The sequence below is a fragment of the Odocoileus virginianus genome, chromosome 3, assembly GCF_023699985.2.
Source record: "Odocoileus virginianus isolate 20LAN1187 ecotype Illinois chromosome 3, Ovbor_1.2, whole genome shotgun sequence".
Classification (NCBI taxonomy): Eukaryota; Metazoa; Chordata; class Mammalia; order Artiodactyla; family Cervidae; genus Odocoileus; species Odocoileus virginianus.
Window position 1 is genome coordinate 27,621,863 of NC_069676.1, and position 27,733 is coordinate 27,649,595.

At 40.2% G+C, this 27,733-nt stretch overlaps 1 protein-coding gene across 3 annotated transcripts in view; it reads left to right on the plus strand.

Moving 5' to 3' along the window:
* Positions 1-638: 638 nt before the first annotated feature.
* Positions 639-27,733, plus strand: part of CEP120 (centrosomal protein 120) — an 82,184-nt gene continuing 55,089 nt past the window's right edge. Inside the window, exons 1-5 of one of the 3 annotated variants that reach the window (XM_070465101.1) lie at positions 639-659; positions 1,100-1,178; positions 8,509-8,665; positions 10,118-10,232; positions 15,094-15,235. In XM_070465101.1, coding sequence (XP_070321202.1) covers positions 1,130-1,178; positions 8,509-8,665; positions 10,118-10,232; positions 15,094-15,235 — 463 coding nt within the window. In that variant the 5' untranslated portion in view covers positions 639-659; positions 1,100-1,129. Of the gene's footprint in view, positions 660-718; positions 846-1,096; positions 1,179-8,508; positions 8,666-10,117; positions 10,233-15,093; positions 15,236-27,733 lie in introns of those variants that run through there. The other 2 variants (XM_070465100.1, XM_070465102.1) reach the window with 2 other exon arrangements.

The following is a 27,733-nucleotide window of genomic DNA, read 5'->3' on the forward strand; positions in this document are numbered from 1 at the left end:
CTTTCCAAAACGCTTCTAATCTTTCCTAAAATAAAGCCTGAAGTGTGTGGGGGAGAAGGCATGGAAAGGAGGAAATGTCCTCTAAAATGAAGCTTTTAGACGCTTTTTGATTTCTGGTCTTGATTTCGCTGATTACTTTGTCGCTAGGGAGTAGAAGAACCTATACCTTTAATTTTCCTGCCCACGTGACAATGTTTTTGTTTTAGGGTAGTTTTTACTGTACAGGAAATTCTCAGCGAGCTTACGTCACTGCCAGCAGTTACAGCAGTTACCGTAATGACACTACTTTAGTTTACAAAGCGTGAAACCTGAGCTGCCGTCAGGACAATTTTAGTTGATTTTAGAGTTCAGACTTAAATCATTATTTTTCCAGGATTTACCTTTTAAGCAGTATTGACACTGGTGGCCTGAACAGAGTTAGCTTTTTTGTTTTCTAAACTTATATTGATGTATTTCCCAGGTTTTGTCTAGGACGAAAACCAGAGAATACATCACATTCACTTTCCTTACTGGGGAAGTTCGGGAAGGGTTTACTGCAGTAGTGCGCCTGCGCGGTTGGTCTCCACCAAGTCGCCCGCTTTCCCCGGTCCGGCTAGCAGGGGGCGCTGTGAGGCCACGGCCAGTCTTTTCTTCAGGGCTCTGGAACGTAGCGTAAAAGGGTAAGAGGTGAGGCGGGCTGAAGGGCGTTCTATCCTCGACTGCCCTGATCTCTATCACCCTTTGTCCTCCAGCCTCCCCGGGGCGCTGGGCCTGCGGGCCTGGTTGCTAGGCGGAAGCGGGGAACTGCGGCGGCCGCGGCGGCAGCAGCCGGGGTGTTTGAAAAGCTTTTACGCAGGCGGCAAAAGGTCCTCTGGCGGCGGGCTCGCGTCTCCCTGCGGACAGGCCGGGCCGGGTGGCCGACCGGCTTTTGCTTTGAGTCGGGCCCGGGTTGCGGGTGGACTGGCGGCCCCGCGCCGGGGAGCCGGGCGCGCTGCAGGCCGACCACCGGGCGGGATCCGGGTGTCCGGGGCTGTGGGCGGGCTGCGGGAGCCTCGCCGGGAGTTCTGCCTGGGGTCGCAGGCTGCCCGCCACTCACCCGGGCCCCTCTTCCTCCCAGCAGACCCCCGCCTACCGGCCGCCGCCCGCAACCATGGTCTCCAAGTCCGACCAACTGCTCATCGTCGTGTCCATCCTAGAAGGTGAGTGATCGGGAACTTGGCGTTTGCAGTTGCTGCTTTCTAAATGTTAACGGAGTAATGTGGGACCGAGGCTTTGTTAACCTGAGGAGCCCTGTCATCTTCGCTGGTGCGGTCCTCAGAGATTTGTTTGAAGTTGTATGCTGTAAGGTCTGTTGGGCAGTTGATTTACAAGTCCCCCAAGGGAGTGGGAGTATGAGAGGTTAAGGGTAGATGATATTTAGCGTGATTAGCCGTAGACCCAGAGAATGTTGGAGAAAGTTTCCATCAGAAGCAGCATATCGATGCTGCTTACAATATGAGCTGAAATAGTACCTGGAAAGCACGTTCTGTTCAGCGTCCTCCTGGTATCAGTGTTGAGAACTTTGCTTTGACTCAGATACATATTTCTTGCATTTTTCAGAAGTGTTTATGTGTTCTTGCATTTTCAGATGTCTTTGCGGGTGCCCTTCCGTTTACAGGTCTCTACTGGGTGCTTAGAGGACTACAGTTGTCAAGAGGGTCTATTGCACATGCCCGGAAGTTGGGTTTGTTTGGAGACTAGCTGAGTGTCAGGCACTGTGCTGGGAATAAAAACACAACAGACCTGGTTCCAAAAGCTATCGGCGTAGCCTGGAGAACAATAAATTCTTATCAAGGTGTGGAAGAAGGGATGATCACCTCTGTCTGGGGAAGCTGGCAACGTTTTCCCAAAGGAGATGACATTTATTTTAGTCCTAAAGAATGATTAAAAGTTTGTCGGGGGAGAAAAAAGGAAGCAAGGGCATTCCAGGCAAAGGGAAGCGCCAGTGGTGTTTAAGGGATAGTCAAGCCAGACATCTTTGATTGCTTGAATTCAGTGTGGTTGGAGAACAGGAAAGTGGAGGATATAGGAGTTGATGGGTAAATTGAGGTTAGGTTTTGAATAATAGGACAAGAAGGAGTCATCTTGAACGGTGAGAGGAACCGCTGGGGACCCCTGCCCTTCAGGGGAGGTGTCTCATGGAGGCCTGGCACTCTTTGGGAGGTGAGAGGGAAGAAAAGATAAAACTAATTTTTGAATTTTGGAGGAGAGGATGGGCTGGAATCCGTAGTGTTGGGGAAGATTTAGCTGTTAGGTTACTGACTGTTTAAAGACATAGGACTAAAATCCTCTTGTAATTTGGTGAACAAAAGCTTTTGGACTGTGGCCCATGCTATGAGGTAACAGAAATGTAAGGCACTCTCTTTCCCTTCAAGGTTGTAGGGTTCTGTCTCCTTAGGGGGGTCAAATTAATGTGCAGGACATAATATGTTGGGATGTAATGTAAATAAAAATAAATGATACAGGCTGTAAACACAGGTTTGGGAGGTGGATGAGGTTGATGGCTGAAGTGCCTTGGTTGGTAGGTAATCAAGGACAGAAGAGTCATTCCAGGCAATTAGACAACTCAGACCACTGTGGGATTGAGTATGGTGGTTTCCAGAGAACCTGGAATTGGGAAGGTCAGTTAGGTGTTGCTATAAACATATGCAGTCCTCCAAGCCATTCCTCCTTTTGTGTTTGTATTTCCATTCATTGTAACCACGCTGTTGCTTCAAGCCAAGACCCTGGGAGTCATCGTCTTCCTGGGTTCCCTCTCCATCACCAACATCCAGTTGGTCACCAAGTGTTGATTTTATTTTAACAATAATAGTAGGTGCTTTATATAACTTTTTAAAAAATGTAAGCTATTAAATGAACGAGTTTCCATTGTGGGTGCCTTGCTGTGGGGCTGTCATTATCCCCCTAATCTACTGTAGTAATCTTCTCAGTAGTCTGTTTGATAAATCTTCAGGAAACACTGTCCACCTTACTGGCAGGGGTAACTTCTGAAATGCCAAGCTAAGTTTCTTAAAATCCTTTGATGTGCTGAGGGATAAGGTCCTGCTTAAAGTGGCATACATGGCCCTTTAGGGTAGACTTGTGACCTACCTTTTTAGCCTTCTCTCTCCTGCTGTGTGTATTCATATGTTCCTGGTCCTTCAACTATTTGAACTGCTTGCAATTTCTTGGCTATGCTTCTAGAAGTGCTCTTTATTCAAAAGAAGATCACTGGGCCTCTACCATGAGCAAACTTTGGCCTAAGTACTAGATTCCAGGGATGAGAATGACACGGGTTTCTGATTTCAAGGTCGTCTTTGTCTTTGGGACGAGGCAGGCACCTGTTGTTCCGTACTTATCCTCTGGTTTCAAGCTAATTGGAAGTTGTAGTTAGGATCGTCTGAAAATATAGGGGTCTTTTTGGACACATATGAAATTCATTTGTGAAACTTAGTGATCGGTTAGAGCAGCCAACAGTGACGTCCTGTGAGAGGCCCCTGAGTTCTACTGGGGAGAGCCATGCCCAGCGTGGCAAGACTCTTCATGGGGAGTTTCAAATGAGAACTTTAGGTTGACACTCACAGGTTTGCAGTCAAGGTCTTATGACCAGCTTAATTCCTTTTAAGCAGCTTGAACCAGGGTGAGTGGCAGGAGGGATGTGCTTGTTTAACAGTGGTTAAACTCCGCTTACTGAAACCCCCTCACCAGACCTGCAGACATATTGGCTGTAAGATGCTTAGTGCTTATTTCTTTTTTAGTGTTTTGTTTTTTGTTTTCACTATGTTAAGTTTGTTTCCACTGGACCCTCAACTCTTCAAGAACACATACTCTGTTTTCTTCCTTTTGCATCCCATTTTCTGGCATAAATTGAACTCTGAATATGTCTTCAGCAGACTGAAGGAATGAAGTCTGTCAGTACAAATGAACAGTAATGCAGAGAGAATATTTTAATATTTCTTGATAGTGTATAGCATTGTCGTTGAAAATAACATGAATGAATGAATGTGTTTATTTTCCTTTGGCTAATTTGTAAAGTATCCTTTACTGTGTTGTGTTAGTTCAGTTCAGTTGCTCAGTCGTGTCTGACTCTTTGCGACCTGATGGACTGCAGCACTCCAGGCCTCCCTGTCCATTGCCAACTCCAAGTTGACTCAAACTCATGTCCATTGAGTCCAGGATGCCATCCAACCATCTCATCCTCTGTCATCCCCTTCTCCTTCCGCCTTCAATCTTTCCTAGCATCAGGGTCTTTTCAAATGAGTCAGTTCTTTGCATGAGGTGACCAATGTATTGGAGCTTCATCTTCAGCATCAGTCCTTCCAATGAATATTCAGGACTGATTTCCTTTAGGATGGACTGTTTGGATCTCCTTGCAGAGACTCTCAAGAGTCTCCTCCCAACACCACAGTTCAAAAGCGTCAATTCTTCAGTGCTCAGCTTTCTTTATAGTCCAATTCTCACATCCATACATGGCTACTGGAGAAACCACAGATTCGACTAGATGGACCTATGTTGGCAAAGTAATGTCTCTGCTTTATAACTTTTCTTCCAAGGAGTAAGCGTCTTTTAATTTATGACTGCAGTCACCGTCTGCAGTGATTTTGGAGCCCAAAAAATAAAGTCTGTCACTGTTTCCACTGTTTCCCCATCTATTTGCCGTGAAGTGATGGGACCAGATGCCATGATCTTAGTTTTCTGAATGTTGAGTTTTAAGCCAACTTTTTCACTTTCCTCTTTCAACTTTCATCAAGAGGCACTTTAGTTCTTCTTTGCTTTCTGCCGTAAAGGTGGTATCATCTGCATATCTGGAGAAGAAAATGGCAACCCACTCCAGTACTCTTGCCTGGAAAATCCCATGGATGGAGGAGCCTGGTAGGCTGCAGTCCATGGGGTCGCACAGAGTCAGACATGACTGAAGCTACTTAGCAGCAGCAGCATCTGCATATCTGAGGTTATTGATATTTCTCCCGACAATCTTGATTCCACCTTGTGCTTCATTCAGCCCAGCGTTTCTCATGATGTACTCTGCATATAAGTTAAATAAGCACAGTGACAATATACAGCCTTGACGTACTCCTTTTCCTATTTGGAACCAGTCTGTTGTTCCATGTCCAGTTCTAACTGTTGCTTCCTGACCTGCTTACAGGTTTCTCAAGAGGCAGGTCAGGTGGTCTGGTATTTCCATCCCTTGAAGAATTTTTTACTGTTTTCTGTGGTCCACACAATCAAAGGCTTTGGCATAGTCAATAAAGCCGAAGTAGATGTTTTTCTGGAACTCTCTTGCTTTTCAATGACCCAGCGGATGTTGGCAATTTGATCTCTGGTTCCTCTGCCTTTTCTAAATCCAGCTTGAACATCTGGAAGTTCATGGTTCACATACTGTTGAAGCCTGGCATGGAGAATTTTGAGCATTACTTTGCTAGCGTGTGAGATGAGTGCAATTGTGTAGTAGTTTGAGCATTCTTTGGCATTGCCTTTCTTTGGGATTGGAATGAAAGGTGACCTCCAGTCCTGTAGCCACTGCTGAGTTTTTCAAATTTGCTGGCATATTGAGTGCAGTACTTTCACAACTTCGTTTCTTAGGATTTGAAATAACTCAACTAGAATTCTATCACCTCCACTAGCTTTGTTTGTAGTGATGCTTCCTAAGGCCCACTTGACTTCACATTCCAGGATGTCTGACACCATTGTGATTATCTGGGTCATGAAGATCTTTTTTGTATAGTTCTGTGTATTCTTGCCACCTTTTCTCAATAGCTTCTGCTTCTGTTAGGTCCATACCATCTCTAATTTTCTTGAAGAGATCTCTAGACCCCATTCTATTGTTTTCCTCTATTTCTTTGCATTGCTTGCTGAGGAAGGCTTTCTTATCTCTCCTTGCTATTCTTTGGAACTCTGCATTCATATAGGTATATCTTTCCTTTTCTCCTTTGCTTTTCACATCTCTTCTTTTCAAAGCTATTTGTAAGGCCTCCTCAGACAACCATTTTGCTGTTTTGCATTTCTTTTCCTTGGGGATGGTCTTGATCCCTGCCTCCTCTATAATGTAATGAACTTCCATCCATAGTTCTTCAGGCACTCTATCAGATCTAATCCCTTGAATCTATTTGTCACTTCCACTGTATAATCGCAAGGGATTTGATTTAGGTCATACCTGAATGGCCTAGTGGTTTTCCCTACTTTCTTCAATTTCAGTCTGAATTTGGCAATAAGGAGTCCGTGGTCTGTGCCACAATCAGCTCCTGGTCTTGTTTTTGCTGACTGTATAGAGCTTCTCCATCTTTGGCTGCAAAGAATATAATCAATCTGATTTCGGTGTTGACCATCTGGTGATGTCCATGTGTAGAGTCTTCTCTTGTGTTGTTGGAAGAGGGTGTTCACTATGACCAGTGCATTCTCTTGGCCAAAACTCTATTAGCCTTTGCCCTGCTTCATTCCGTACTCCAAGGCCAAATTTGCCTGTTACTCCAGGTGTTACTTCCTACTTTTGCATTCCAGTCCCCTATAATGAAAAAGACATCTTTTTTGGGTGTTAGTTCTAGAAGGTCTTGTAGGTCTTCAAAGAATCATTCAACTTCAGCTTCTTCAGTATTACTGGTCGGGGCATACACTTGGATTACCGTGATATTGAATGGTTTGCTTTAAACGAACAGAGATCATTCTGTCATTTTTGAGTTTGCATCCAAGTACTGCATTTTGGACTCTTGTTGACGATGATGGTTACTCCATTTCTTCTAAGGGATTCTTGCCCACAGTAGTAGACGTATTTGTTGTCTGAGTTAAATTCACCCATTCCAGTCCATTTTAATTCTCTGATTCCCAAAATGTGGATGTTCACTCTTGCCATCTCCTGTTTAACCACTTCCAATTTGCCTTGATTCATGGACCTAACATTCCAGGTTCCTATGCAATATTGCTCTTTACAGCATCGGACTTTACTTCCATCACCTGTCACATCCACAGCTGGGTGTTGTTTTTGCTTTGGCTCCATCCCTTCATTCTTTCTGGAGTTATTTCTCCACTGATCTCCAGTAACATATTGGGCATCTACTGACCTGGGTAGTTCATCTTTCAGAGTCCTATCTTTTTGCCTTTTCATACTGTTCATGGGATTCTCAAGGCAAGAATACTGAAGTGGTTTGCCATTCCCTTCTCCAGTGGACCACATTTTGTCAGAACTCTCCACCGTGACCTGTTTGTCTTGGGTGGCCCTACACAGCATGTTTGTTCGTTTCATTGAGTTGGACAAGGCTGAGGTCCATGTGATCAGATTGATCCTGTTACTGTGTTAACAGGAAAATTAAGATGCAGGTAAATTTGTTTTTGCTAATTTGATTATTTTTTAACTCTCTAGACAACCTGTTCTATATTAAATACTGGTATTTGTTGTTGTTCAGTTGCTTTGTCCTGTCTGACTCTTTGTGACCCCATGGAGTGCAGCATGACAAGCTTCCGTGTCCTTCACTATCTCCCAGAATTTGCTCAGACTATTACCATTGAGTCAATGATGCCATCCAACGACCTTGTCCTCTGCTGCCCCCACTTCTCCTGCCCTCAGTCTTTCCCAGCATCAGGGAGTCACCTCTTCGTTTCAGATGGCGAAGGTACTGGAGCTTCAGCATCAATCCTTCTAATGAATATTTAGGGTTGATTTCCTCTAGGATTGACTGCTTTGATCTCCTTGCTGTCCAAAGGACTCTCAAGAGTCTTCTCCAGCACCACAGTTGGAAAGCATCAGTTCTTTGGGGCTCAGATGTCTCTCCAACTCTCACATCCATACTTGACTACTGGAAAAACCATAGGTTTGACTATATGGACCTTTGTTGGCAAAGTGATGTTTCTGCTTTTTAATATGCTGTGTAAGTTTGTCATAGGTTTTCTTCCAAGGAACAAGCATCTTTTAATTTTGTGGCTGCAGTCACTGTCCACAGTGATTTTAGTAACATCTAAAGTGGGTATAATCACATTTTTAACAGTTTAATTATGAATGTTATTGAGATTATTGCTGCTCAAAGTATGAACCAAGAATAACATCATTGACATCTCCTGGGATCTTGTTAGAAATGCAGAATCTTGGGCCCATCCCAGACCAGTTGAACCAGAATCTACATTTTAACAGGACCTTGGGTGATTCATTGCACAGTAATGTTAGAGAAGCACTAATTTATTAATCACAGCTTTCGATTTGACTAATGTGTTTATGAATCATGAATTTGAGTATATATGTGAGTATGTGCTTCTGCTGCTGCTAAGTTGCTTCAGTTGTGTCCGACTCTTAGTGACACCATGGACTGCAGCCCACCAGGTTCCTCCGTCCATGGGATTTTTCAGGCAAGAGTACTGGAGTGGGGTGCCATTGCCTTCTCCGGAGTATGTGCTAGTGAGTTAGTTTATGGAATACATGATAGGCTAACCACTGTTAACATGTCAGTTTTTAAAACTTAGGTGCCAGGTGACCATATTTGATTTTTGTACACTTCCAGTTAACCTGTACAGTCTTTTTTTTTCTAGGTCGCCATTTCCCCAAACGTCCAAAACATATGCTTATAGTAGAAGCAAAGTTTGATGGAGAGCAGTTGGCTACTGATCCTGTGGACCATACAGACCAGCCAGAATTTGCTACTGAGTTAGCCTGGGAAATTGACAGGAAAGCACTTCATCAGCACAGGTGACTGTTATTTCCAGTCTGTTCAGCTCTTGTTTCAGTTTGTGAGTTGTGTGTGCACGGACATGTGTACACGCTCAAAGGTGCTGTGCTGTGTTTAGTTACTCAGTCGTGTCCAACTCTTTGTGACCCCATGGACTGTAGCCCACCAGGCTCCTCTGCCATGGGGATTCTCCAGGCAAGAATACTGGAGTGGGTTGCCATGCCCTCCAGGGGATCTTCCCAACCCAGGGATCAAACCGGGGTCTCCTGCATTGCAGGTGGGTTCTTTACCAGCTGAGCTACTGCATGTATATATATGTATATACATACATGTCTAGGTAGGCTTCCCTGGCAGCTCAGGTGGTAAAGAATCTGCCTGCAGTGCAGGAAACCTGCGTTTGATTGGGAAGATCCCCTGACTTAGTCCATGAATTTCTTTAAAATGGTATTAAATGCAAGAATTTTCCTTTTCATCTCAGTGACTTCTGGAATATCTGCTCATACAGTGTCTTCATATTGAGATATTAGTGCCTGCGCTGATGTTTGTGTATACAATTGTGTTAGTATAAAGTGGCACCACTCTATTTCATAGACTGAGACAATAACACAGATAAATACATACATGATGAGTTTTGTGTCCAGTGCAGGGTTCACAGTCATTCCGTTAGATAATGGCAGTGATGGCAAACTCCAGTCAGCTTACCATATGTGTAGGGGTTCCAGACTCAAAAGAAGCCATGTTGCACAAGTCAGGCTCCTGCTTACATGACCTTATCATGTATTACACTGAATTGCTTTTAACTTAATAATTTACAATGTTATGACATTTAATTCTTAAGCTTATTTCATTTTTTTTAGCAACAAAAAGAGTTACAAGCATATAAATAGGGACTCCCTGGCTGTACAGTTAAGACAGCCTTCCAGTGCAGTGGTGCAGGTTCCATCCCTAGTCTGGGAGCTAAGATGCCACATGCCTCAGGGCCATGAAACTAAAACATTAAACAGAAGCAGTGTTGTAACAGATTCAATAAAGATTTCTTTCATCTATGTAAAAAAATCTATATATATAAAAAAAGAAGCATATATATGTATGTTCAAGCCTTTATGTGTATAAGTCTAAGAAAAACAATTTAAAATCAGTCTTGAGGATTAATGGTAATTTTTGACTTTGAAAGCATTCTGTGTATCACAGAAGCTTGAGAAACATTGACCTAGATGTTAGCTTCTTAGATGAGAGAGACTTAAAGTTTTTTTTTTTTTTGACATGTTTTGTGTATTAGTTGGTATATAGATAAGTAGACATAATTAATAGCTCTTGCCAGTTGAGTTTTTTAGAAAGTACAGAAAAGATATAGGTTATCCAACAAAATAATAGTTGTCTTGAGTAGTAGTAAGTAGCTTTTTCAAAGCTGATAGAAAGTTCAGTATTAAGCAAAAGTGATTTTATTTATCACATGAATTGTTATGTTACAGGCTACAGCGTACTCCTATCAAACTGCAGTGTTTTGCCTTGGATCCTTTAACTTCAGCCAGAGAAACTATTGGTTACCTTGTTCTCGACTTAAGAACTGCTCAAGAAACAAAGCAGGTACTGACCTTTTGATGTTTTGTTACTGACTCTGTCAAACAGTTGGTTATTTTCAGTAGATAAGAGATTGATGGAAAGGACATGGACTATTAGACCTAGTAGATCATGGCTCGTACCATGGTGTATGGTATGGTAGTTCTTAGTTCTTAAAGTGAATTTGCTATAGAAAATCCTGACCTTTTGATCCTTCCTTTGACCTAGATCTTCTGAGTTCAAATCTGTGTTCAAGTTGCTATTACCTTTACGTTTAGCATGTTCAGCTCCTGCTGAACCTTCAAAGTGTTCCTCTTGTAGAGTTCCTTGCTTCAGTGATCGTCACTGCTGTCCTTCCAGACGTGTTCCTTGACACTCCCCTTTCCTGGCCTCCAGAGCCAACCTTTCCCAGTTGGTTTTCCCTCCTGATCCATCTGATGTCCTGCATTTCATGCTGCCATCTCAAACTGAAGCCACTTACCCAGCCTGTCATGTTGTTCAGTCACTAAGTCATGTCCAACTCTTTGCGATCCCATGGACTGCAGCACACCAGGCTTCCCTGTCCTTCATTATCTCCCAGAGTTTGCTCAGATTCATGTCCACTGAGTCGGTGATGCTCTCTAACCATTTCATCCTCTGCTGCTCTCTTCTCCTTTTGCCTTCAATTGTTTCCAGCCTCAGGGTCTTTTCCAGTGAGTTATCTCTTCACATCATGTGGCCACAGTATTGGAGCTTCAGTTTCAGCGCAGTCCTTCCAGTGAATATTCAGGGTTTATTTCCTTTAGGATTGACTGGTTTGATCTCTTTGCAGTCCAACTGCAAGAGGACTTTCAAGAGTCTTTTCCAGCACCATAATTCAAAGGCATCAATTTTTTGGCACTCAGCCTTCTTTATGGTCCAGTTCTGTCTTCCACATGACTATTGCAAAAATCATAGCTTTGGGTATATGGACCTTTATTGTTGAAGCGATGTCTCTACTTTTTAATACACTGTCAAGGTTTGTCATTCCTTTCCTTCCAAGGAGCAAGCATCTTTTAATTTCACAGCTGCAGTCACCTTCCTCAGTGATTTTGTAGCCCAAGAAAGTAAAGCCTGTCACTGCTTCCATTTTTTTCCCCTTCTATTTGCCATGAATACCATGATTTTTGCTTTTTGAATGTTGAGAGTTAAGCCAACTTTTTCACTCTTCCCTTTCACCCTCATCAAGAGGCTCTTTAGTTCTTTTCTTTCTGCCATTAGAGTGGTATCATCTGCATGTCTGACGTTGTTGATAGTTCTCATGTCAGTCTTGATTCCAGCTTGTGATTCATCCAGTCTGGCATTTCACATAGTGCACTCTGCATATAAGATAAATAAACAGGGTGACAATTTACAGCCTTATTGTACTCCTTTCCCAGTTTTGAACTAGTCAGTTGTTTCCTGTAAGATTCTGACTGTTGCTTCTGAACCCACATACAGGTTTCTCAGGAGACAGGTAAGGTGGTCTGGTATTTCCATGTCTTTAAGAATTTTCCACAGTTTGTTATGATCCACACAGTCAAAGACTTTAGCCTGGTTAATGAAGCAGAGGTAGATTTTTTCTGAAATTCCCTTGCTTTTTCTATGTTCTAACAAATGTTGGCAATTTAATCTCTGGTTCCTCTGCCTTTTCTAAACCCAGCTTATACGTCTGGAAGTTCTTCAGAAGCCTTGCTTGAAGGATTTTGAACATAACCTTACTAGCATGTGAAATGAATGCTATTATACCCTAGTTTGTACATTCTTTGGCACTGCCTTTCTTTGGGATTGTAATGAAAACTGACCTTTCCCAGTCCTGTGGCCACTGCTGAGTTTTCCATACTTGCTGACATATTGAGTGCAGCACTTTAACAGCATCATCTTTCAGGATTTGAAATAGCTCAGCTGGAATTCCATCACCTACACTAGCCTTGTTTGTAGTGTTGCTTCCTAAGGCCCACTTGACTTCAGACTCCATCATGTCAGGCTCTAGGTGAGTGACCACACCATCGTGGTTACCTGGGTCACAGAATATTTTGTATTGTTCTTCTATGAATTCTTGTCACTTCTTTTAAATCTCTTCTGCTTCTGTTAGGTCCTTACTGTTTTGTCTTTTATCGTGCCCATCCTTGCATGAAATGTTCCCTTGGTATCTCTGATTTTCTTGAAGAGTTCCCTAGTCTTTCCCATTCTGTTGTTTTCCTCTACTTTTTGCATGGTTCATTCAAGAAGCCCTTCTTATCTCTCCTTGCTATTCTCTGGGAACTGTGCATTCAGTTGGATATATCTTTCCCTTTCTTGCTTTTTGCTTCTCTTCTTTCCTCAGCTATGTGTAAAGCCTCCTCAGACAACCACTTTGTCTTCTGGCATTTCTTTTTCTTTGGGATAATTTTGGTCACTAACTCCTGTACAATGTTACGAACCTCTGTCCATAGTCTTCAGGCACTCTGTCAGATCTAATCCCTTGAATCTATTCATCGCCTCCACTGTATGATCATAAGGGATTTGAACTGGGTCATACCTGAATGGCCTAGTGGTTTTCCCTACTTCTTTCAGTTTAAACCTGAATTTTGCCGGCTTTCATGGTAGCCTTCTAATTGGTATCCCGGCTTCCTGCTCATTGCATGCCTTTTGTATTACTTAAGAGTAAGGGAACTTCGTGTAACACACTTGTTATGTAAATAGTATCCCTTTGGCAAGATGGTAAAACAACTCAGGGTCTTGATTATGCTTTTGTTATTGAAAATGCTTCTTAGGTCTTTTAAAATATCTTACAACTTTTTTTGTATGTTACTGACTTTAGAAGTTCTTAGTTTCAGTTTTTCTTAATGATATTTTTTGGTCCTACTTTCTTCAGAAAATAAAGTAAAAAAATATTCTCTCATTTTAAAGTCCTTGATGGATTTGGATCTTACATGAGGATTCTGTGAAGAAAAATTTATCTGTTACTGACATTTCTGCTCCTGGTAGAAAGATAAAGGCATACCTCATTTTTATTGCACTTCAGTTTATTATGCTTCACAGATATGCTTATTTAAAAAAAAAAAAAAACAATTGTGATCTGTTGGCGCCGCTTTCCAGCAGCATTTGCTCACATTTTGGTAACTGGAATATTTCAAACATTTTCATCATAATATTTATTACAATGATCTGTGATCAGTGATCTCTGATGTTACTATTGTAAGGAGATTATGACTCACTGAAGGCTTAGCTGATGGTTAGCATTTTTTAGCAATAAAACATTTTTAAAATAAGGTATGTACTTTTTTTTAGGCATAATGCTACTGCACAGTTAAACTACAGTATAGCATAAACAGAACTTCTGTGTGCACTGGGAGGCCCAAGAACTTGTACGACTCCCTTTATTGCAATAGTCAGTTTATCGTGGTCGTCTGGGACCCACCCTGCAATATCTCCAAGAATATGTGTGTAATTGCAAATAAGCCAGTCAGTCTGGCCCAAATTTGGGGCTATTCAGAAGAAACTGAAGTGCTTTAAAAGAGGACTTGTTTCTCCTCCATCTTTGGGTCACCTCTCTTCCCCCCAAGTCCTGAGAAAGGTTTTCCTTCTAGGCTTAGACCCAGAATACTTGTGTAGTTTCTTTGGTTAAAGAGAAGGTAATGCCTCTGAGGAGGAGGATGTCCAAGGCAAGCTCTTATCTCTAAATGCTCTTAGCATTGCTTTTACCTGGTTAGTCCTTTAGGGCAGTTAGTCTTCATATTGGTGAACAGAGTTAAGAAGGAATGTTTCAAAAGTATGTTAGTTTTGGGAAAACTAAATATTGTCTTGCTTAATGTTTTCTGTTTGCCAGCAGAAATATTTGAAGTTGGATAGTAGAATATTTTAATTTCAGGGTAAATTGATTCTCTGTAAATAAACACAAACAGAAGAAACCAAATTTGTTTTTCTGAGTTAACACCAGAAAAATAAAATATATCGTAAATTCTGTGAGCAACTAAAAGTCTTTTTTTTTTATGCTAATGCTTAAAGTTATAAAATATCTGTCATAAATACAGCAACAAACTATGAGTTTTTGCCTTAAAAAAACTTGGTTATGGATTTTAAAAAATACCTATGGTTTATTTCATCCTGTTTCACCTATAAACATAGTTTGAATATAAAGCCGCAGTTTTTGGTTTTGATCACCAGTTCCCTCGCCTTTCTGTTACAGTGTTCAGAGTAAGAATGCTGTTTATAGGTGTTGAAATGGTGCCCCTGTGCTGATGGTACGTGTGATCATGGGCCATGAGATTCTGCAGGCTGATTTGGGTATTAAAATTCTTGAGGTTACTCTTAGGTTTGAGGAGAGAGGGTGGCTATGCAGGTATTTTAGGATTCCTCATTCTGTGAGAAAGCTTTTATATTTCGGTATCAGTCAAATACATGGCTCATAACCCAGAACGCTACCATTAGACCTTACTTGAGTATTTTGTTTGTGTTTTTATTAACATTAAGCTTTTCTTTTCCTGATTTGATATGAACAGAACAAAACAGAAATGTGGCAAGCAGAAAAGGTATAACAGAAAAAGTGAAAAATTAGTGGTTAGAAACTGGAAAACCGATAGTCTCTGTTGTTGTTATAAGGGATGAAGTGAGACAGACGATACAAGAGTGAAGATAGAAAGAAATACACATACCTGTTGAAGCATAGAAATAAAAACAAGCAAGGCAATCTAAACTTTTGCTTGTTTTTTTTTTCAACAGGAAACTCAGTTAGTTTCCTAAGCAGTATTCATTTCTTTTGAGGAAAATGTGGAGGAAAAATACTTTAAAAGAGGAGGAAGTTCTGAGAAACTACAGGAAACGTATTTACAACCTTATAGAACATTTCCCACTACTGTTTATTTCCTGTTAACTATTAAGGAGCTTTGCTTTTTTTGTTACTCTCTAGGCACCAAAATGGTACCAGTTGCTGAGTAATAAATACACCAAGTTCAAGTCTGAGATACAGATAAGCATTGCTTTGGAAACAGACACAAAGGCACCAGTGGACAGTTTTAAAGCAAAGGGAGCCCCTCCTCGTGATGGAAAAGGTTTGTGCATCATCTCTAAGGTTATTCTCTGTGAGGTACACCTGTGGACCAGAATTTCAGGAAGGGAGGGGTGGAGGTATTATAGGGAGATAAATGCAAGTGTGTGAACTGATTTTACTCCAGAGCATCAGACAAATGCTGTGACATTGTTATGCATGAACACTTGTTTCTCTCTGCTGTTGTCTTCAAAAATTAGCAATAAGGAAAGATTGTGTTTTCATTGTTTGATATACAGCAGAATAAAGCAGAATTTTGTATTGTTTTTAAAAATTGCTTCTTAGGAAAATTTTCTTCCTTGGATGAGTGCAGGGAAACCAAAAATGTCTTCATTGGTCTCTGTTAACTCAGCTGTAGTTTAAGAAAACCTTCATTTTTTTATTTTTCATTTAATAAACTTTTGTTTTTTTAGAGCTTTTTTAGGTTCACAGCAAAATCAAGTGGGAAGTACTGAGTGTTCCCAAATACTACCCCCCCCCGCCCCACAGTCCTCCTCACCATTGTCAGCATCTCCCACCAGAGTGGTGCATTTAAACAATTGATGAACCCACACTGACACATCATTATCACTGAGTGTCCATAATTCATATTAGGGTTTGTCCTTGGTATTGTACATCCTATAGGTTTTGACAAGTGTGTAATGACACCCATCGATGGATGGAGGATCCTGCAGAATAGTTTCACTGCCCTAAAGATCTCCTGTGTTCTATTTGTTCATCCCTCCTCCCCCTCTAACCCTTGGCCACTACCAATCTTTTTACTGTCTCCATAGTTTTGCTTTTTCTAGAATGTTGTATTATTGGGATCATGTAGCATGTGGCTTTTTCAGATTGGCTTCTTTCACTCAGTAATATGCATTTAGGTTTCTTCCGTGTCATTTTGTGGCTTGATAGGTCATTTCTTTTTAGAGCTGAATAATATGCCATTGTTTGGATGTACCAGTATTTATTTATCCACTCAAGCTATTGAAGAATATCTTAGTTGCTTCCAAGTTGGGGCTCTTAGGAATAGAGCTATTACAGACATCCTTATGCAGGCTTTTGAATGGACCTGAGTTTTCAGTTCATTTGGGCAAATACCAGAGAGCGTGATTATTGGATCGTATGGTAAAAGCATGCCAAGTTTTATTAATATAAGAAACTGCCAAATGGTAAGAGTGTATGGTAAGAATGTTTAATTTTGTAAGAAACCAACAAACTTGTCTTCTAAAGTGGGTGTGCCATTTTCCATCTCCACCAGCCATGAACAAGAGTTTCTGTTGCTGCACATCTTTGACAGCATTTAGTGTTGTCTGTGTTTTGGATTTTGTTCATTTTAATAGATACATAGTGGTATCTCATTGTTTTTATTTGCAATTCTCTAGTGATAAATGATGTTAACATCTTTTCCTGTGCTTACTTGCCCTCTGTATATCTTCTTAAGTGAGGTGTCTGTTTAGGTTGTTTGCCCAGTTTTTATTTTTTTGCATTTTAAGTGTTCTTTGTATATTTTGGAAAATAGGTCTTTATCAAATGTCTTTTGCAAATATTTTTTCCATTCTGTAGCTTGTCTTCTTAATTGTTTGACATTGCCTTTAGCAGAGCAGAAGTTTTAAAATTTTAATGAAATCCTGCTCATCAATTCTTTCACAGATTGTACCTACAGTGTTGTATCTAAAAAATCATTCCATAACTACAGTCACCCAGGTTTTTCCTAGGGTTTAATAGGGTTTGTACTTTGGTCTTTTAGGAGTTAATAAAGATTTGTACTTTACACTTAGATCTATGAACCATTTTGAGTTAACTTTTGTAAAGATTTTAAAGTCATACAGACCTTAAAATAAGTTTGTGTTCATATTTTTACATGTGGCTGTTCTAGCACCGTTTGTTGAAAGACTGTCTGCTCCATTGTATTGTCTTTGCTACTTTGTCAAACATCAGTTGACAGTGTTTATGTCAGTCTGTTTCTGGGCTCTCTGTTTCATTGATCTTTATGTGTTTCATGAGTACCACACTGTCTTAATTACTGTAGCTTTGTAGTAAGTGTGTAGGTTGAGTAGTATCAGTCTAGCAACTTTGTTCCTCAATACTAAGGTGCCTATTCTGGGTTCTTTGCTTCTCCATTGAAACTTTGGAATCATTTTGTCCTTATGCCCACAAAATAGCTTGTTGGAATTTTGATTGGGATTGCACTGATTGTGTAGATCAAGTTGGAAGGACTGACATCTTGACAGTATTGAATTATTCTACTCATAAGCATAGAATTTGGCTTAATTTATTTAGTTCTTTGATGTTATCACAGCTTTATAGTTTACCTTGTATAGATCTTCTGCATGTTTTGTTAGGCTTATTTTTAAGTATATAATTGTTTTGGGTGCTGATGTAAATAGTATCTTATTTTGATGGTACATTGAAACATTTTATTTGATATTGGAGTAGATAGTCGATTTAAAATTTTGTGTAACTTTCAGGTGTTAGAGCAAAGTGGTTCAGTTATACATATGCATATATCCGTTCTTTTTCAAATTATTTTCCCATATAGGTTATTACAGAATACTGAGTAGAGTTCCCTGTACTATACAGTTGTCCTTGTTGATCATCTGTTTTAAATATAGTGTGTTTATTTAAAATTTTGGATTTTAAATAACTCCACCTTATCCCAGATTCCCAGTTTACCTCTCCCTCCCACCTTTCCCCTGGTCAGCATGAGTCTATTTTTCTATGTGTGTGAGTGTTTTTATTTGTAAATAAGTTCAATTGTATCATTTTTTTCAGTTTCTTCAATAAGGGGTATTGTATTAGTCTTTCTTTGTCTGACTTCACAGTATGGTAATCTCTATGTAGATCTCTACAAATAGCATTATTTCATTCTTTTAAATGGCTGAGTAATATTCCATTGCATGTACATATTCTATCTTTCTTTATCCATCCGTCTGTCAGTGGACATTGGGTTGCTTCCATGTCTTGGCTATTGTAAATAGTGCTGCAGTGAACATGGGGTGCATGGATCTTTTCAAATTATGGTTTTCTCTGGATATATGCCCAGCAGTGGCTTCCCAGGTGGCACTAGTGGTAAAGAACCCACCTGCCTATTTAAGAGACACAGGAGACAGGGGTTTGATCTCTGGGTTGGAAAGGTCCCCTGGAGGAGGGCATGGCAACCCACTTCAGTATTCTTGCCTGGAAGATCCCATGGACAGAGGAGGCTGGCAGGCTGCAGTCCATGGGGTTGCAGAGAGATGGACATGACTGAAGCAACTTAACATGCACATAGGTACACACGTATGCCCAGGAATGGGATTGCTGCATCATATGGTAGCTCTATCTTAGTTTTTTAAGGAATCTCCATACTGTTCTCCATAGTAGCTGTATTATTTAACATTCCTATGAAAACACTGTAGAAGTGTTCTCTTTTCTCTACACCCTCTCCAGCATTTATTGTTTATAGACTTTTTTAAAATTTATTTTTTTTATTGAAGGATAATTTCTTTACAGAATTTTGTTGTTCTCTGTCAAACCTCAACATGAATCAGCAATGGGTATATATATATCCCCTCCCTTTTGAACCTCTCTCCCATCTCCCTCCCCATCCCACCCATCTAGGCTGATACAGAGCCCTTGTTTGAGTTTCCTGAGCCATACAGCAAATTCCCATTGGCTATCTATTTTATAGATGGTAATGTAAGTTTCCCTGTTACTCTTTCCATACATTTCACCCTCTCCTCCCCTCTCCCCATGTGCACAAATCTATTCTCTATGTCTGTTTCTCCACTGCTTCCCTGAAAATAAGTCCTTCAGTACCATTCTTCTAGATTCTGTATATATGCGTTAAGTTCAGTTCAGTCACTCAGTTGTATCTCTGTGACCCCATGGACTGCAGCATGCCAGGCTTCCCTGTCTATCACCAGTTCCCAGAGCTTACTCAAACTCATGTCCATTGAGTTGGTGATGCCATCCTACCATCTCATCCTCTGTTGTCTCATCCTCCTGCCTTCAATCTTTCCCAGCATCAGGGTCTTTTCTAATAAGTCAGTTCTTCACATCAGGTGGCCAAAGTATTGGAGTTTCAACTTCAGCATCAGTCCTTCCAATGAATATTCAGGACTGATTTCCTTTAGGATGGACTGGTTGGATCTCCTTGCAGTCCATGGGATGCTCAAGAGTCTTCTGCAACACCACAGTTTAAAAGCATCAGTTCTTCAGCACTCATCTTTTTTATAGTCCAATTCTCACATCCATACATGACTACTGGAAAAAGCCATAGCTGTGACTAGATGGACCTTTGTTGGCAAAGTAATGTCTCTGTTTTTTAATATGCTGTCTAGGTTGCTCATAACTTTTCTTCCAAGCAGCAAGCGTCTATTAATTTCATGGCTGCAGTCCCCATATGCGGTGATTTTGTAGCCCAAAAAAATAAAGTCTGTCACTGTTTCCACTGTTTCCCCATCTATTTGCCATGAAGCGATGGGACCAGATGCTGTGATCTTAGTTTCCTGAATGTTGAGTTTTAAGTCAACTTTTTCACTCTCCTCTTTCACTTTCATTGAGATTCTGTTTAGTTCTCCTTTGCTTTCTGCCAGAGGGTGGTGTCATCTGCATATCTGAGGTTATTGATATTTCTCCTGGCAGTCTTGATTCCAGGTTGTGCTTCATCGAGCCAAGCGTTTCTCATGATGTACTCTGCATATAAGTTAAATAAGCAGGGTGACAATATACAGCCTTGAGGTACTCCTTTCCCTATTTGGAAGCAGTCTGTCTTTCCATGTCCAGTTCTAAGTGTTATAAATGCACTAGAATATGATATTTATCTTTCTATTTTTTGACTCACTTCACTCTGTATAATAGGTTCTGGGTTCATCCATCTCATCAGAACTGACTCAAATGCATTCCTTTTTATGGCTGTGTAATATTCCATTGTGTATATGTACCACAATTTCTTCATCCATTCATCTGTCTGTGGACATCTACATTGCTTCTATGTTCTAGCTATGGTAAATAGTGCTGCAGTGAACAATGGGATGCATGTGTCCTTTTCAGTTTTGGTTTCCTCAGGGTATATGCCTAGGAGTGGGATTGCTGGGTCATGTGGTGGTTTTATTCCTAGTGTTTTAAGGAATCTTCATACCATCTTCCATAGTGGCTGTATCAATTTACATTCCCACCAACAGTACAAGAGTGTTCCCTTTTTGCCACACCTCTCCAGCATTATTGTTTGTAGACTTGGCCATTCTGACCAGTGTGAGCTGATACCTCATTGTGGTTTTGATTTGCATTTCTCTAATAATGAGTGATGTTGAGCATCTTTTCATGTGTTTGTTAACCATCTGTATGTCTTCTTTGGAGAAATGTCTGTTTGTCTTTTTCCCACTTTTTGATTGGGTTGTTTGGTTTCCTGGCATGGAGTTGTGTAAGCTGCTTGTATATTTTGGAAACTAATTCTTTGTCAGTTTTTTTCATTTGCTATTTTTATCTCCCATTCTGAGGGTTGTCTTTTCATCTTGCTTATAGTTTCCTTTGCTGTATGAAAGCTTTTAAGTTTAACCAGGTCCCACTTGTTTACTTTTGTTTTTATTTCCATTACTCTAGGAGGTGGGTCATAGAGGATCTTGCTTTGATTTATGTCCTCAAGTGATCTGCCTATGTTTTCCTCTAAGAGTTTTATAGTTTCTGGTCTTACATTTAGGTCTTTAATCCATTTTGAGTTTATCTTTGTGAATGGTGTTAGGAAGTGTTCTAATTTCATTCTTTTACATGTAGCTGTCCAGTTTTCCCAGCACCATTTATTGAACAGGCTATCTTTGCCCCATTGTTTATCTTGTTTGTCAAAAATAAGGTCCCCATAGGTGCATGAGTTTATTTCTGGGCTTTCCATTTTGTTTCATTAGTTTTTATTTGTTTTTGTGCTAGTACCATACAGTCTTGATGACTGTAGCTTTGTAGTATAATCTGAAGTCAGGAAGGTTGATTGCTTCAGTTCCATTCTTCTTTCTCAAGACTGCTTTGGCCATTTGGAGTCTTTTGTGTTTCCATATGAATTGTGAAATTTTTTGTTCTAGTTCTGTGAAAAATGCCATTGGTAATTTGCTGGGAATGCATTGAATCTGTAGATTGCATTTGGTAGTATAGTCATTTCCATAATATTGATTCTTCCTACCCAGGAACATGGAATTTGTTTATTTTGTCTTTGATTTCTTTTATTAATGTCTTATAATTTTCTGTGTACAGTTCTTTTGTCTCCCTAGGTAACTTTATTCCTAGATATTTAACTCTTTTTGTTGCAATAGTAAATAGAATTGATTCCTTAATTTCTTTCTGATTTTTCATTGTTAGTATATAGAAATGCAAGTGATTTCTGTGTATTGATTTTGTATCCTGCACCTTTGATAAATTCACTGATTAGCTCTAGTAATTTTCTGATACTATCTTTAGGGTTTTCTATGTATAGTATCATATCATCTGCAAACAGTGGGAGCTTTACTTCTTTTCTGATCTGGATTCCTTGTATTTCTTTTTCTTCTGTGATCGCTGTAGCTAGAACTTCCAGAATTATGTTGAACAGTAGTGGTGAAAGTGGACACCCATGTCTTGTTCCTGATGTTAGGGGGAATGCTTTCAGTTTTTCACCATTGAGAATAGTGTTTGCTGTTAGGGCTTCCCTGGTGGCTCAGAGGTAAAGTGTCTACCTGCAATGTGGGAGACCCAGGTTCAATCCCTGGGTCGGGAAGATCCCCTGGAGAAGGAAATGGCAACCCACTCCAGTATTCTTGCCTGGCGAATCCCATGGAGGAAGGAGCCTGGTGGGCTACAGTCCACGGGGTCGCAAAGAGTCGGACATGACTGAGCCACTTCACTTTCACTTTATTACATACAGCCTTTAATATGTTGAGGTAGCTTCCTTCTATGCCCAGTTTTTGAAGAGTTTTCATCATAAATGGGTGCTGAATTTTGTCAAAGGCTTTTTCTGCATCTATTGAGAGGATCATATGGTTTTTATCTTTCAGTTTGCTAATATGGTGTATCACATGGATTGATTTGCATATATTGAAGAATCCTTGCATGCCTGGAATAAACCCAACTTGATCATGGTGTATGAGCAATTTGATGTGTTGCTGCATTCTGTTTGCTAAAATTTTGCTGAGGATTTTTGCATCTATGCTCATCAGTGATATTGGCCTGTGGTTTTCTTTTTTTGTGTTGTCTTTTTCTGGTCTTGGTATCAGCGTGATGATGGCCTCATAAAATGAGTGGAAGTGTTCTTTCCTCTGCAGTGTTTTGAAAGAGTTTCAGAAGGATAGACGTTAGCTCTTCTCTAAATGTTTGCTAGAATTCTCCTGTGAAAGTATCTGGTCCTGGGCTTTTTTTTTGGGGGGGGGGAGATTTTTGATCACAGCTTCAGTTTCAGTGCCTGTAATTGAGTTGCTCATAATTCCTATTTCTTGTTGTTTCAGTCTTGAAAGATTGATCTTTTCTAAGAATCTGTCCATTTCTTCCAGGTTATCTATTTTATTGCCATATAGTTTTTCATAATACTCTCTTAAAATCCTTTGTATTTCTTCATTGTCTGTTGTAACCTATTCTTTTCATTTCTAATTTTGTTGATTTGATTCTTCTCTCTTTTGCTCTTGATGAGTCTGGCTAAAGGTGTCTCAATTTTGTTTATCTTCTCAAAGAACCAGCTTTTAGTTTTATTAATCTTTACTATTGTTTCTTTTATTTCTTTTTCATTTATTTCTGCTCAGATCTTTATGATTTCTTTCCTTCTACTAACTTTGGGGTTCTTGTTTTGTTCTTCTTTTTCCAGTTGTTTTAGATGTAAAATTAGGTTGTCTATTTGATGTTATTCTTCAGGTAGGAGTGTATTGGTATAAACTTCCCTCTTAGAACTGCTTTTGCTGCATCCCATGGGTTTTGAGTTGTCATGTTTTCATTGTCGTTTGTTTCTAGAAATTTTTTAATTTCCTTTTTGATTTCTTCAGTAACCTGTTGGTTTTTTAGAAATGTGTTGTTTAATCTCCATGTGTTTGTGTTTCTTACAGTTTTTTTCCCCTATAATTGATATCCAGTCTCATAGTGTCATGGTCAGAAGATGCTTGATATGATTTCAGTTTTTTAAAAATTTACTGAGGTTTGATTTGTGACCCAGGATGTGGTCTTTCCTGAAGAATGTTCCATGTGCATTTGAGAAGAAGGTGTATTCTTCTGTGTTTTGATGGAATGTCCTGAAGATACGATCAATGAGCTCCATTTCATCTAATGTATCATTTAAGACTTGTGTTTTCTTATTAATTTTCTGTTTTGATGATGTGTCCATTGGTGTGAGTGGGGTGTTAAAGTCTCCTAGTATTATCGTGTTACTGTCAATTTCTCCTTTTATGTCTGTTGGTGTTTTTCTTATGTATTGAGGTGCTCCTATGCTGGGTGCATACATATTTACAATTGTTAAGTCATCTTCTTGGATTGATACCTCAATTATTATGTAATGTCCTTCTTCATCTCTAGTAATATTCTTTAAGATCTATTTTGTCTGATGTGAGGATTGCTACGGTAGCTTTCTTTTGTTTCCCATTTGCGTGGAATATATTTTTCTATCCTCTCACTTTCAGTCTATATGTGTCTTTAGGTCTGAAGTAGGTTTCTTGTAGACAGCATATATATGTGTCTTGTTTTTGTATTCATTCAGCCAGTCTGTGTCTTTTGGTTGGAGCATTTAATCGATTTACACTTAAAGTAATTATTGATATATATGTTCCTATTGCCATTTTCTTAATTGTTTGGAGTTTACTTTGTAGATTTTTTTCTTTTCTTGTATTTCTTGACTATATAGGTCCTGTTAACATTTGTGGTAAAGCTGGTTTGGTGGTACTGAATTCTCTTTAACTTTTGCTTGTCTGAAAAGCTTTTTATTTTTCCATCAATTTTGAATGAGATCCTTGCTGGGTACCATCATCTTGGTTGTAGATTTTCCCCTTTCAGTACTTTAAATATATCCTGCCGTTCCCTTCTGGCCTGCAGTTTCTGCTGAAAGATCAGCTGTTAAATGTAAGGGGTTTCCTTTGTTTGTTACTTGTTACTTCTCCCTTGCTGCTTTTAATATTCTTTCTTTGTGCTTAGACTTTGTTAGGTTGATTAGTATGCATCTTGGTATGTTTCTCCTTGGGTTTATCCTGTATAGGACTCTTTGTGCCTCTTGGACTTGATTATTTCTTTTTCCATGTTTGGGAATTTTTCAACTATAATCTCTTCAAAAATTTTCTCATACCCTTTCTTTTTCTCTTCTTCTGGGACCCCTATAATTGAATATTGGTGTGTTTGATATTGTCCCAGAGGTTTCTGAGACTGTCCTCCGCTCTTTTCATTCTTTTTACTTTATTCTGCTCTTCAGAAGTTATTTCCACCATTTTATCTTCCAGCTCACTGATTTGTTCTTCTGTTTCAGATATTCTGCTATTGATTCCTTCTAGAGTATTTTTATTTATTTTTTTTTTTGTTTGTTTTTTTTTTGTTTGTTTGTTTTTTTTCATTTATTTTTATTAGTTGGAGGCTAATTACTTTACATCATTACAGTAGTTTTTGTCATACATTGAAATGAATTAGCCATGGATTTACATGTAATCCCCATCCCATTCCCCCCTCCCACCTCCCTCTCTACCCGATCCCTCTGGGTCTTCCCAGTGCACCAGGCCCGAGCACTTGTCTCATGTACCCAACCTGGGCTGGTGATCTGTTTCACCCTAGATAATATACATGTTTCAATGCTGTTCTCTTGAAACATCCCACTCTCGCCTTCTCCCAGAGTCCACAAGTCTGTTGTATACATCTGAGTCTCTTTTTCTGTTTTGCATATAGGGTTATCGTTACCATCTTTCTAAAGTCCATATATATGTGTTAGTATACTGTAATGGTCTTTATCTTTCTGGCTTACTTCGCTCTGTATAATGGGCTGCAGTTTCATCCATCTCATTAGAACTGATTCAAATGAATTCTTTTTAATGGCTGAGTAATATTCCATGGTGTATATGTTAATTTCAGTAATTGTGTTGTTTCTCTCTGCATGTTTATTCTTTAATTCTTCTAGGTCTTTGTTAATTGATTCTTGCATTTTCTCCATATTGTTTTCAAGGTTTTTAATCATCTTTACTATTATTATTCTAAATTCTTTTTCAGGTAGTTTGCCTGTTTCCTCTAAATTTATTTGAACTTCCTTGTTTCTAGTATGTTTCTTTATTTGTGTAGTATTTCTCTGCCTTTTCATTTTTTTTTTTTTTTTAATTTATAGTGTTTGAGGTCTCCTTTTCCCAGGCTTCAGGGTTGAATCTTTCTTCCTTTTGGTTTCTGCCCTCTTTAGGTTGGTCCAGTGGTTTTCGTAAGCTTTGGGTAGGGTATGATGTTTGTTTGTTTGTTTTTCCTCTGATGGGCAAGGCTGAGTGAAGTGGTACTCCTGTTTGCTGAAGACTGGGTTTGTATTTTTGGTTTGTTTGTTGTTTAGATGAGGCGTCCTGCGCAGGGTGCTCCTGGTGGTTGGGTGATGCTGGGTCGGGTCTTTTTGTATTCAGGTGGTTTCCTTTGTTTGTTCTCCTCTTTGGTGCTCTCTGAGGTTACTTCTCTGGTAGTCTCGGGCCTTGGAGTCAGTGCTCCCACTCCAAAGGCCCAGGGCTTGATCTCTCTGGTCAGGAACGAAGATTCCACAAGTTGTTATGGCATTAAGTGAGATTAAAACAAATATCCAAAAATGAGAAACCAAAGATGAACCCCAGACAAATGACAGTTACAAAAACAGGCAAATAATAATTAAAATATTGGAATGTATACATACACATTTATACCAGTGAGCAAAGTCAAAACAGTCCAACAAAAATAAAGTACAGTAGATTGACCAGGTGGACAAAGGAAATCAGAAATCTGTTTGCCATTTAGAAACAAAGCCAACTGAAGCGCAAACTGGAAAGCAAAGCTAAAGCTAGGGGCCAAGTGGGTGATAAAGCAGTGAAAACAGAACTAACAAATACGTTGAGAGGAAGGGAAGGAAAGGATAGATATGCAAAGTTAAATAGAGGTAGATGAAGAAGATTTATATACATTAAAGTTTAACTGCAAGGGGAAAAGAACGGTAGGGAAGGCAAACAAAGGAATAAATGTAGAAAAAATATAATAGGTTAAAAAAAAATTTTTAACTAAAATTATAAAAAAGAATAGAAGAAGAAAAAAAAAACAGAAGCAGAAAGAAAAAAGGAAAACTCCATAGAACTGCACAAGCCCAATGTAGAGGCAGAGGTTTATAACAATCATAAAAAATGTGACTGAGAGGGGGAAAAAAAGCTCAAAAGCTTAATTAGATTTCATAGTGTCAATAAAATCGACAACTGCAATGGGGGGGGGAATAGAAAAAAATCCCAAAGTATCTACAGAACAAGTCAAAACATAATAATAAATGTGTTTCTTGAGTCACTGCTGTCAGAGTCCTTTCTCTCGCTGGGAGTCACAGTCCACCTCACCTCCCGGGGATGCCTTCCCTCACTGTGCTGATCTCTGGACCTGCTGTGGGGGCAGCTCAGATTCTAATCTGGTCCTACTTCTGTGTGTTCCTGCCTCCAATGTCCCCAGCCATCAGAACTAGTGTGTTTTCTTTTGCGGGAGCTCTCAATGTCCTTGTATATATTCCACAGACACAGAGCCTGCCTAGATGATTGTGTGGATTTAATCTGCAGCTTGTACAGCTGGTGGGAGGGTTTTGGGTCTTCTTCCTTAGCCACACTGCCCCTGGGTTTCACTTGTGGTTTTATTTCCACCTCTGCATGTGGGTCGTCCACTGGGGTTTGCTCCTGAGGCTGCCCTGGAGGACTTGGGTTTGCCTCTGTGGGGGCCAGGTGTGGAGGTGGTGCAGGTGCTTGGGTTGCAGGGGTCTGGCAGCACCAGGTTCTCAGGACAGTTGGCGGCCAGGGCAGCAGGAAATATAGTGCTCTAGAAGGATATGGCAACCAACATTGGCTCATATGCTCTAGTACTGTTGCCTGGAGAACCTGCCTCCCTGACAGAGAAGCCTGGCAGGCCATGGTCTGCAAGGTCTCAAAGAGTGGGTCACCAAAGTGACCCTTCGCACGTAGATGCAGGACTTCTTTTGCCTGTGGCAGTGCTGCCCCAGGTAGAGTTGCGCGTGCAGGCGGTGCAGCTGCTTGGCCTGTGGACCCTGGCAGCATCGAGTGTGCAGGGACACGGGCTGCCTCTGCTGCAGGAGCTGTGGCCCTATCAGAGTCGTTTTTCAAGCCTCCTGTAGCTGGCGATCAGAAGGCCTCTTTGACCGGTCTTTCTCTGGAGCTCCGCCCATTCAGGCATTTAGAGTGCGCCCTTGCCTGGGGTCCGTCTCTGTTGTTCAGCACCTCAGGCACTTAGAGGGGCCCCCTTGGCTGGGGTCATACTCTGTAGCTCAGTGCATCAGGCGTTTGATGGGCCTGCCTCTCTGTTGTCCTGCTGCCAATGCTGCTGTGTGGGGAGAGAGAGTCTGTGGTGATGGCTCCACCCATCACTC